We start from the raw sequence: 11,515 nt of genomic DNA, 5'->3' as shown, positions 1-11,515 counted from the left end.
ATATAATAGAATGCTATGCAATGTTAAGGAATCATGATGAATCTGTGAAATACCTCATAACATGGATGAAACTAGAGAACATTATGTTGAGTGAAATTATTCAGTCAAAAAAGGAGAAATATTGTATACGACCACTACTATTAAAATTCAAGAAAAAGGTTACACAGAGAAACATCCTTTGAAGATTATCAGGAGTGGTAGGGGAAGTAAGGAAAAATCACTAACTAGAGGACAGACAAATATGAACTTGGGTGAAAGGAAAGGCAATACCTAATAAGGGGGTGGTCAGCACAAAGTGATTGAGGCAAAAGAAGACATTGGGAGGGGCACAAGAAATAAAGGCAACAAAGAGAAATGATATCACATATACAACCCTGTAATAACAGTGATAACAACAATCTATGAGTGGATACATAAATAGACATGCAAGCTGAACAGGTGTAGGAAGGCAAATGGGACTACAGCAATAAATACATAGGTTTGACAGAGGATATTTCTACACATGTATTTTTGTGTGCTGAAAATATATCCATGAAAACAGCAGAGCATACAGGGGAAAAAGTTATGAAAACTTCTTAGTTATAAGCAAATACTTTGAGGGAATGAGTTACTGGGCAAGGGGGCTCAGGACCATGGTCTCAGAGGACATTAAGTTAAATTGACATAACATAGTCAACAAAGACAATATTCTACATCCTACTTTGGTGAGGAGTGACTGAGGTCTTAAAAGCTTGTGAACAGCCATCTAAAGTACAGCGATCAATCTCTCTGCATTTGCTGCTAAGAAGAGTGAAGAAAATCAAAGATTCAAGGAAATAATTAGAATGGACTATGTGAACCACAGCCTCCACAACCATGAGACTAGAAGAACTAGATGGTGCATGGCTATCATTACTGGCCACTCTAATTGGAATCACAATAGGTCCTAGACAAAGTGGAGAAAAACATAGAACAAAGTTCAAAATCATAAAAAGACCAGACTTATTGGTCTGATAGAAACTGTTGGAATCCCTAAGATTCTGGCCCTTAGACACCCCTCAAACCTGGAACTCAACGCACTCCTGAAGATCGTCTTTCAGCCAAACAATAGACAGGTCTGTAAAGTGAACAATAGCACCTGTGAGGTACATGCTCCTCAGAAGAATTAACCACACAAGACCAAAGGGGTAGCATTTGCCCAAAAACAAAATTTAGAAGGCAGGAAAGAACTGGAAAGATGGAAAACCGGAAACAGGGAACCCAAGGAGGAGGGGAAGAATGCTGTTATATTGTGAGGATTGCAATCAATGTCACAAAACATGTATGAATTATTGAGTGAAAACCCAATTTTCTCTGTAAACTTTCATCCAAATTACAATAAAAAGTTATTGAAAAAAAAAAAAGAATATAGATAGCCCTTACAAACTAGAAAAGTCTGTTGTTGTTGTTGTTTGCCGTCGAGTCGGCCCCGACTCATAGCGACCCCTCTTTGGGTTTCCGAGGCAGTATCACTATGGAAGTAGGATTGCCCAACCTTCCTTCCGAGGAGTGGCTGGTGGGTTTGAACCGCCAGCCTTCTGGTTAGCAGTCAAGTGCCTTAGGCACTATGCTACCAGAGCTCCTCTGAAAAAAGTCTAGGAAATAAATTATTCCTCCTTTAGACCCTCCAGCAAGAAATACATCCTGTTCAACACCTTGGTTTGTGCCTAGTTAGACTCATACCTCACTGTTGAGTATAATAAATTTGTGTTGTTTTAAGCCACTAAGTTTGCGGTACTTTGTATGGCCGCAATAGAAAACTAATACAGGCATCTTTCAAGTGCCAGCATTAGTTTCTATGTGAACCTAGAATATAGTAGGCATGCATAAAATAACACCTACAAGATTTTTCTTTACATCAGTTTCTTTCTGACATAAATGGTTCATGTCAAAGATGTAGAACACTTTCTGGAAAAAAAGGGAAAACCCTCAAAATGGGAAGGGTACTTTTTGACTTTGTGAGCTCTTGTACCAATAAAGATTCTAGATCCAAATACAAAGTGCATATGAACTGGAGGCCAGAGTAAATATAAAACAAGAAACTGAAAAACTGAGTTTTGAAGCAATGGCTTAATAAACTAAGAATAACTATGGAGAGACAACGTTCTCTTACTCATACTGCCCAAGCCCTTCTGAAACCTAACTATGTAATGTGTGATTCAGTTCTTCCATTTAAGACCTAATGATGCCCAGGAGGGCAAGAGGGAACCCAAAGAACATGTACTCAACATTATTTTTAGCCAAATAAAAAGATCTTGGTCATTTCACAAGTAGAAAAAATCATAAATATAATTTCTATAAAAAAAATTCTGTGAACAACGACAACAAAAAAAAGACATAGAAATGTACATGAGAGGTGTAGAAATTTTTTAAAAGAGAGAGTGGAATTAAACATAATATATTCTTAAGAGACAATGGAAGAAAATTTACTTCAGGTGCTGGTGTTGTTAGTTGCCATTGAGTTGGTTCCGACCCATAGCGACCCTATCTATATACAACAAAACGAAACACTTCTCAGTCTTGTGGCATCCTCACCATTATTACCATGACTGAGCCCCCCTTTGCAGCCACTGTGCCAATCTATCTCATTGAGGGTCTTGCCCATTTTCGCTGACACTCTACTTTACCAACCATGATATCCTTCTCCAGGGATTGGTCCCTTGTGATAACATGGCTAAAGAACAAGAGATGACGTCTGGCCTTCTTGCTTCTAAGGAGTATTTTGGTTGCATTTCTTCCAAGACAGATTTATTCATTCTTTTGGCAGTCCATGGTATTTTCAATATTCTTTGTCAACACCACAATTCAAATGCATCAATTCTTCTTTGGTCTTCTTTATTCATTATCCAGTTTTCATATGTATATGATGTAGTTAAAAATACCATGGCTTGGATCAGGTGCGCCCGTGTCTTCAAAATGACATCTTTGCTCTTCAACACTTTAAAGAGGTATTTTGCAGTAGATTTACCCATGCAGTATGTTGTTTGATTTTTTTGACTACTGACTGGTTCCATGGACATTGATTAGGGATGCAAGCAAAATGAAATTTTTGACTACATCAATCTTTTATCTCCACTTACCTTATGTTGCTTATTGTGAGGATCTTTGTTTTCTTTATGTAGAGGTGTAATCCATACTGAAAGCTGTAGTCCTTGATTTTCATCAATAAATGGGAGCTCTAGTGGCACAGTGCCTAAGGGATTTGACTGCTAACCAGAAGACTGGCAGTTCAAACCCACCAGCCACTCCTCAGAAGGAAGATTGGGCAATATACTTCCATGGTGATACTACCTCAAAAATCCAAGGAGGGGTCACTATGAGTCAGATCCAACTCGACAGCAGTGAGTGAGAGAGTTTGAGTGAAGCATTTACTTTGGTTAGCGGAAGTAAATTTTATATAGCAACTGTTTGACAAGTAAATTAAAGAAAACGTGTACTGTGAATCCGTAACTGAAAGATGAAATGAAAATACAAATACCCCCCCTAAATTAATGTTTTGCATCATTAGCTTACAGAAAAAATATTATTTAGCCACACACTTCAGAGTCTCAGTTTCAGTGCTTTGCTCTTTCAAATTTCTTTAGTTAAAAGCTGGAGAGATTTAGAAAGCCAGGCAAGTGTGGTTTTAGAGCAAGTGATAATTGTCTTATCAACCCACCAGCCACTCCTCAGAAGGAAGGTTGGGCAATATACTTCCATGGTGATAATTGCTTGGTCCATGGTCTGCTAATTGGTTTTCTATTTTTATTGCCACTCAACTCAATATGGTTGTTTATGATAAAAGAGGAAAAACTATGTAATTTATATAAAAGAGGATCAAGTTTTTGTTAAAGCTTTTTAGGTTATTCTGAATAAAAAATGAAGTAGTTTTGTCAATTAGTGTAAAAAAAGGACAGAGATTCATAAAAGAAATGAAATTTTAAAATATTATTATTGAAATGTTATGACTGAAAGCAGTTTCCCACATTTGAAAGTGTGGTAACATAAAAAAAAATCTTTTTTTTTTACACAAACCAGTCAACTAAGCCGTAATTTTGTTAATTAAGTTTTCCTCTTGTCTTCTCAGTAACACAGCAGTGCCAGAAAAAATAAAATGTCAGAATGACTAAAATAAGAACATTTAGAGCTGGCAACTCATTTTAACCAAATATTTCTTTTTCTATTCTCCAATACACATTAATTAAGAGTGACCAAAAATAAAGAAAAAACTTAGATGGCTTCTAAGTTAGAATATTACTAACATATTTTGAGCTCCAATAACTCACAATAGAAAGAGAAAGCTATCTGTTGGAGAATTTCTATTTCAAGCAATAGAAAAATTAATCTAAAATCTCAATCTCTACTCTTACTTTTTTTATATAAGTGCTTTCTTGATAATTAATACAGTTGATATGTATGGTCTGATATCGATAAAATTATGAGAGAGCTGAGCCTAAGATGAAAATATATTTTACTTCATAAAAATAACACGTCTACTAGTTTTGAAAACCAAAAAGGAAGAACACGCTCAGCATTACTCAAACTGAAAGAACTGAAGAAAAAATTGAAGCCTCGAGTTGCAATATTGAGAGATTCTACGGGCAAAATATTGAATGATGCAGGAAACATCAAGAGAAGATGGCAGGAATACACAGAGTCACTGTACCAAAAAGAACTGATCGATCTTCATCCATTTCAGGAAGTGGCATATGATCTAGAACCAATGGTAATGAAGGAAGAAGTCAAAGCTGCAATGAAAGAACTGGCGAAGAATAAGGCTCCGGGAATTGATGGCATACCGATTGAGATATTTCAACAAACAGATGCCCCATTGGAGGCACTCACTCAGTTATGCCAAGAGATTTGGAAGACAGCTACCTGGCCAACTGACTGGAAGAGATCCATATTTGTGCCCATTCCAAAGAAAGGTGATCCCACAGAATGTAGAAATTATAGAACAATATCATTAATATTGCACACAAGTAAGATCTTACTGATGATAATTCAGAAATGTTTGCAGCAGACAACTTGCAGAGGTTCAAGCCGGATTCTGAAGAGGACGTGGAACAAGGGATATCATAGCTGTTGTCAGATGGATCTTGGCTCAAGGCAGGGAATACCAGAAAGATGTTTACTTGTGTTTTATTGACTATGCAAAGGCATTTGATTGTGTGGATCATGACAAATTATGGATAACATTGAGAAGAATGGGAATTCCCGAGCACTTGATTGTACTCATGAGGAATATGTACCTTGACCAGGAGGCTGTCATTCGAACAGAACAAGGGGACACTACATGGTTTAAAATCAAGAAGGGAGTGTGTCAGGGTTGTATCCTTTCTCCATACTTGTACAATCTATATGCTGAGCAAATAATCCGAGAAGCTGGACTATATGAAGAAAAACGTGGTATCAGGATTGGAGGAAGAATCATTAACAACCTGAGATATGCAGACGATACAACTTTGCTTGCTGAAAGTGAGGATGACTTAAGGCACCTACTGATGAAGGTTGAAGAATACAGTCTGCAGTATGGATTACGTCTCAATATCAAGAAAACAAAAATCCTCACAACTGGACCAATGAGAAGCATCACAATAAATGGAGAGAAGATTGAGGTTGTCAAGGAATTCACGTTGCTTGGTTCTACAATTGATGCCAATGGAAGCAGCAGTCAGGACATTAGACGACGTGTAGCATTGGGAAAGTCAACTGCGAAGGAACTGTTTCAAGTGCTGAGGAGCAAGGATATCTCCTTGAGGACTAAGGTGCGCCTGACACAAGCCATGATATTTCCAATCACCTCGTATGCATGTGAGAGCTGGACAATGAATAAGGAAGACTGAAGAAGAGTTGATGCTTTTGAGTTGTGGTGCTGGCGAAGAATGCTGAAAGTACCATGGACTGCTAAAAGAACTAACAGATCTGGAGGAAGTGCAGCCAGAATGCTCCTTGGAAGCAAGAATGGCCAGACTTCGTCTCACCTATTTTGTCAGAAGGGACCATTCCCTGGAGAAGGATGTCATGCTTGGTAGGGTGGAGGGTCGACGAAAGAGGGGGAGGCCTTCAATGAGATGGATTGATACGGTGGCTGCAATGATGGGCTCAAGTATATAGCAGGGATTGTGGGGCTGGCGCAGGATCGGGCAGTGTTTCGTTCTGCTGTGCATGGGGTCGCTATGAGTCGGAAATGACTCGACGGCACTTAACAACAACAACAACACTAGTTTTAAAAAGAGATAAAGCAAACACATATATTTTTTACTTTTAATCCTGTTTCTGATGAGCCAAAAAAGTTCTCATTTGCTTAGAAACATTGAATACCATGTAACAGTAGCAGAATTCAATGCTGTTATTACAGTAAATGAGATTATTTTTGTTAATTGATTATTACAAGGACATAGGAAAGATCTTAACTTTTCTTTTCAATCAATTATATCCCATTAGTTTTTCTTGTCTTATTGACTCTTTCATTTTCATTGCACTTTCTGAGCAATGAAAAAGGAATAGTGGTAATAGCGGGTGTCTTATCTTTTATAAGAGTACTTCTAATATATCATAAATAATTATGATATAGCTATTGGGTTGATTGTTAGGAAGGTTGGGCAATCTACTTCTGTAGTGATACTGCCTCAGAGACCCAAGGAGGAGTCGTTATGAGTTGGGTCCGACTCAATGGCACATAATAACAACAACAATTGGGTTGAGCATACAGTGTTTACATTTTTAAAAGTAAACTGTAAGATTCAATTTGCCAATTTTTATAAGGATGTTTGCCTATTCATTTATATTAATTGATGCTAACATTTACTAAGTGCTTCCAGAAATGCCAGTCACAATTCTAAACATTCTAAGTATCATGACAACTCTAAAAGGTTAGTACTAATAGCAACCTCACTTCACATGAGGAAACTGAAACACAAAGAGGTTTAGGAACTTTTTCAAGATTACATAGTAAGTAATGTAGCTGGGAGCATAAGGAAATGTGACATTAACAAACACTCCTTGTTCTGTGCTTTTTTAAAAAAAATCAGGTTTGGATATCAAGGTTATGTTTTTTCATGAAATAAAATGTGACGTTGTTAATTTTTATGTATTCTGGAATAATTTACCCATATATAGCAATTCATTTTCAACAAAGGCACTAAGACCATTCAGTAGAGGAAAAACAGTCTTTTAAATAAATGGTGATGGGACAGCTAACTATCCCTATAAGAAAGAAGGACTCTGGACCTCTAATTCACACTACACAAAAAATTAACTCCAAATGGATGAAAGATCTAAAGTTTTTTAAAAGGTTACCTTTAACTAACTATTATTTTCATCTCAGAAAATTTTGACAGTAATTCCTAGTAACAGGAGCCCTGGTGATACAGCTAACCAAAGAGTCAGCAGTTCAAACCTACCAGGCACTCCATGGTAGACATATATGGCAATCAGTTTCTGTAAAAATTGTAGACATCTGTAAAAATTATGGAGCAATTCTACTCTATCTTATAGGGTCAGAATGAGTTAGAACTGACTCAACAGTAACAGGTTTGGTTTTTTTTTTTTTTGCATAATTCATAACTAATCCTAAATATTTGCAATAAAGAATGAGTGAAAATATGTGATATCCTGATACAAATAAAAATTGATGTAGGAAGAAGAAATACTAAATTCTAAGTCAAGTACATCAGGTGTTACATAAGCTTTTAGAATAAGAAGATTTCAAATTGATTAATTTTAACAAGTCTTGTGGATTGGTTCCAATATAGTATGAAAAGGATAATTGAGGAAAAAAAGGAGACTATGATATCTTAAAATATATACTCTTTAGTTAAAAAGACCCCTTTAAAGTATTAAAGAGCAAAGATTTAAGTGTGCTTGACCCAAGTCATTAAGGAGCTCTGGTGCCATTTTTCTGCTAATCAGAAGGTCAATGGTTCAAACTCTCCAGTAACTCTGTGGAAGGAAGATGGAACAATCTACTTCTGTAAAGATGTACAGCCTTGGAAAACCAATGGGGGTCACTATGAGTAGGAATCAGCTCAATGGCAGAGTTTAGTTTGGTTTTCACCCAAGCCATTGTCTTTTCATTGCCTCATATGCATGTGAAGGCTGGACAATGAGTAAGGAAGGTAGAAAAATAACTGATGCATTTGAATTGCGGTGTTAATGAAGAATTTTGAGTATACTGTGGATTGCCTGAAGAACGAACAAATCTATCTTGGGAATATAGTAGAAATGCTCTTTAGAAGTTAGAATAGTCAGACTTTGTCTTTCATACTTTGGTCATATTGTCAGAAGGGACAAGTCCCTGGAAAAGGGTCTCATGCTTTAAGAAGTAGAGAGTCAATAAAAAAGGGAAAGATCCTCAATGAGATGGAATGACACTGTGGCTGCAACAAAGGGCTCAAGTCTGGCAATGATTGTGCGGATGGCACAGGACTGGGCAGTATTTCGTTCATTTGTACATTGGGTTGCTATGAGCAAAACTGGTTTCACTGTACCTAACAACAACAGCAACATAGTTTAATGGTGTAAATATTTACAAAAGGAGCTCTGGTGGCAAGGTGGGTAAGGCACTTAGCTCCTACCCAGGAGGTCAGTGGTTCAGACCCACCAGCTGCTCTGTGGAAGGAAGATGAGGCAATCTACTTTCATAAAGATTTACAACCCTGGAAACCCAAGGAGGTGGCTATGAGTCAGAATCAACTCAAAGGCAGTGGTTTTATATACGTGTGTGTGTGTGTATGTGTGTGTGTATCAAAGAATAATAAAACACTAACAAAGCTTATACAAGATTAAAGATAAAAAGGATGAGAGAAAGGAACATTTTTATAAGTGTTGGGGTAGAGAGAGGAGAGGATGGGAGTTGAGGAGAGAAGGAGTCAGACAAAGAACAAATTTCGTGAAGTCCTTGGAACAAGCTCAAAAATTAAGAACTGATCTCATTTTTAAAGGTGAATAGTCATCTTCTAAACATAAATTGTTTACCTCGTTTTCTGTTCCCACATCCAGAGTGACAGGCAGACATTCTTGAGGATTCATCCCTCCACAAGCTGTATACAGAGCCAGTTTACCCACAGGGATGCCCATCCCATTACAGCCAAGGTCTCCCAAGCCAAGAATGCGTTCTCCATCAGTCACCACAACAGCCTAGAAGAAAAAGGCCAAATTTCCATTGATATATAGACATTTTGAAAATCCTGGGGTACAATTCCTCATCCCTATTTCTAAAGTCAATACTTATGTAATACAATATTAATCAGTCATAAAACACAAATTGAATATACATGGAAAAGATTTTATGTGATCATAAGTGTAAAAGATGGGAAAAATAAATTTGATAATATATATATTTAAAATATTTTAAATTGTATGCACATACACATAATTTAACAGCATGCTTAATTAGGTTATTAAAAAAAAGAAGATGTGCATATAAAGAGTCAAACTCAAAAGGTGTAATGGGAGGAGTGGAGGGAAATGACTGGGAACAAAGTGAAACTTAGGGTAGCTTTATGACTAGTCCCATCTATTTTGAGTACAATTACAAAAGGACCCATAGTTAAATAATACATAATTTCTGAGTAGACTAAAGAGTTTATATCTCTTAGCTTTATATATTCTGGTACTACCTTCTCATTTTCACAATGTTGCCCCATCCTCTTTAGTCCTCTTAACCACTTGATATTGTTTCACCATATTTGAAATATGCCCAGTATAGTCAGCTTCTCCTCTTGAATTAAGAATTTTATTTACTTTCTTTCTAATCAGCTTGAACATCTATGAAGCATATATTTTAATCTTGTGGAAATTTTAATTATATGTCATTCAATATATTTATTGAAATTAATTCAGCTAATATGCTTATTCTGTGATTCATGGCTATCAGATGAAGCTAAGCAAAACCAATCTTGTGAAATATCATTTTTTTAGGTTTTCTACAAACTGCTACATTATTCACATCAATGGAGACTTGGAAAAATTCCTATTGTTTGACCTTGGGTAAACTGTTAATTTAACCCTCAGTTTCTTATTTACAAAATGAGAATAATGAATAAATCTAATAAAATTAGGACCCAGCTCTATTTGGCTAACCATTGTACCTAACACAGAATTTAGCACATAGTAAGTAATCAAAATAAGACCATGTATGTAAAGAACGCAGTACCTAGACCATTAAAAATTCTAAGAAATGGTAGTATTATCACCATTATAATCATGAAGACTAATGGATAAAAATTCATAGCATTTTAGAAGGGGAATTTATAGAGCAGTTCATTCCTCTCATTTTATAGATTAGAACATTGAAGCTCAGAGAACTGAAATAATTTGCCTACTGTGATTCACTTGGTTAATATTAAAGACCCAGAACACAAAAGGGACAGTGTTTTCCATTAAACTATTTTGCTGAATACATTTTAAAACGTATTTTCTGGATATTTTCTCTTTACTTCTTGTTCACCTATATTATGAACAATTGCCTTAAAATCCATACATTTGAGAGTTACATGAGAAGTTATTTTTGCATATGCTATATAGCTTATCTTTGGAAAATTTCCCATATCTAATTGCAAATGAGACAATTTATTATACTTTTTTTGGAGGAGACAATTTGATACCATCAGATTAATTAGCTCTGATGTAAGATAAACAACAAAAAAACCCCAAACCTACAGCCATTGAGTCAATTCGGACTCATGGCAACCCCACTGAGTTTCCAAGTCAATAAATCTTTATGGAAGTAGATTGCCCCATCTCTTTTCCACAGTGTACAGCTGGTGGGTTTGAGCTGCCAACCTTCAGGTTAGCAGTCAAATACCTTAGGCACTACACCACCAGCTTGATGTAAGATAAGAAGGGTAAATAAATAGTATTTTTATATAAAGAACTATAACTTTGCTTTTTAAATTTTTAAAGTCCAATTTTCAAATTTAAAATATCTCAAAAGTATATCTAATAGACATCATTATTTTGTTTACTGTACCTATCTATCATAAATAGAGGTAGTTTTATATATCATTGATAATACATATCATTGTGAATATGTTCTTTACACAGTAAATGTCCAGTTGCCTTAGACAGTTATGAATATTTTTTCCAAGTATACAGTGATTTAAGGAGATTAGTAAAAAAAAAAAAAAAAAAAACCCACTGCCATTAAGTAGATTCTAACTCATAGCAAGCCCCTCTGGGTTTTCAAGGCTGTAAATCTTTATAGAAGTAGATTGCCTCATCTTCCTCCCACAGAGCAGCTGGTGGGTTTGAACTGTTAACCTTCTTGTTAGCAGCCAAATGCCTTACCCACTATGCCACCATAGCTCCTAAGGAGATTAATACTGTCATATAATTTATTTATGATCTGAATAATACTTAAGTTATATAATATGTTCCAATTTTTATTAAAGATAATTAAACTCAGAGGGTTGCTACTTGTGATTTCCATCACTTTCAGCATTTTTGAAAGACAGATTTAAAATGACATAGGATTCTCATTTATTTTTTTCATTCTTTCTTTTTTTTTTTTTTT

The 11,515-nt window shown here is 35.8% G+C and overlaps 1 protein-coding gene across 1 annotated transcript in view; it reads right to left on the bottom strand.

Moving 5' to 3' along the window:
* Positions 1 to 11,515, bottom strand: part of ME1 (malic enzyme 1) — a 231,625-nt gene that overhangs the window by 115,023 nt on the left and 105,087 nt on the right. The window contains exon 5 of the mRNA XM_007951230.2: positions 8,977 to 9,138. Coding sequence (XP_007949421.1) covers positions 8,977 to 9,138 — 162 coding nt within the window. The remainder of the gene's footprint in view (positions 1 to 8,976; positions 9,139 to 11,515) is intronic.

This window comes from Orycteropus afer, unplaced genomic scaffold (assembly GCF_000298275.1).
Source record: "Orycteropus afer afer isolate SDZICR_OR568_19922 unplaced genomic scaffold, OryAfe1.0 scaffold00011, whole genome shotgun sequence".
Lineage (NCBI taxonomy): Eukaryota > Metazoa > Chordata > Mammalia > Tubulidentata > Orycteropodidae > Orycteropus > Orycteropus afer.
The sequence above is the reverse complement of the archived record's forward strand: the minus strand, read 5'-3'. Positions and strand labels throughout refer to the sequence as shown.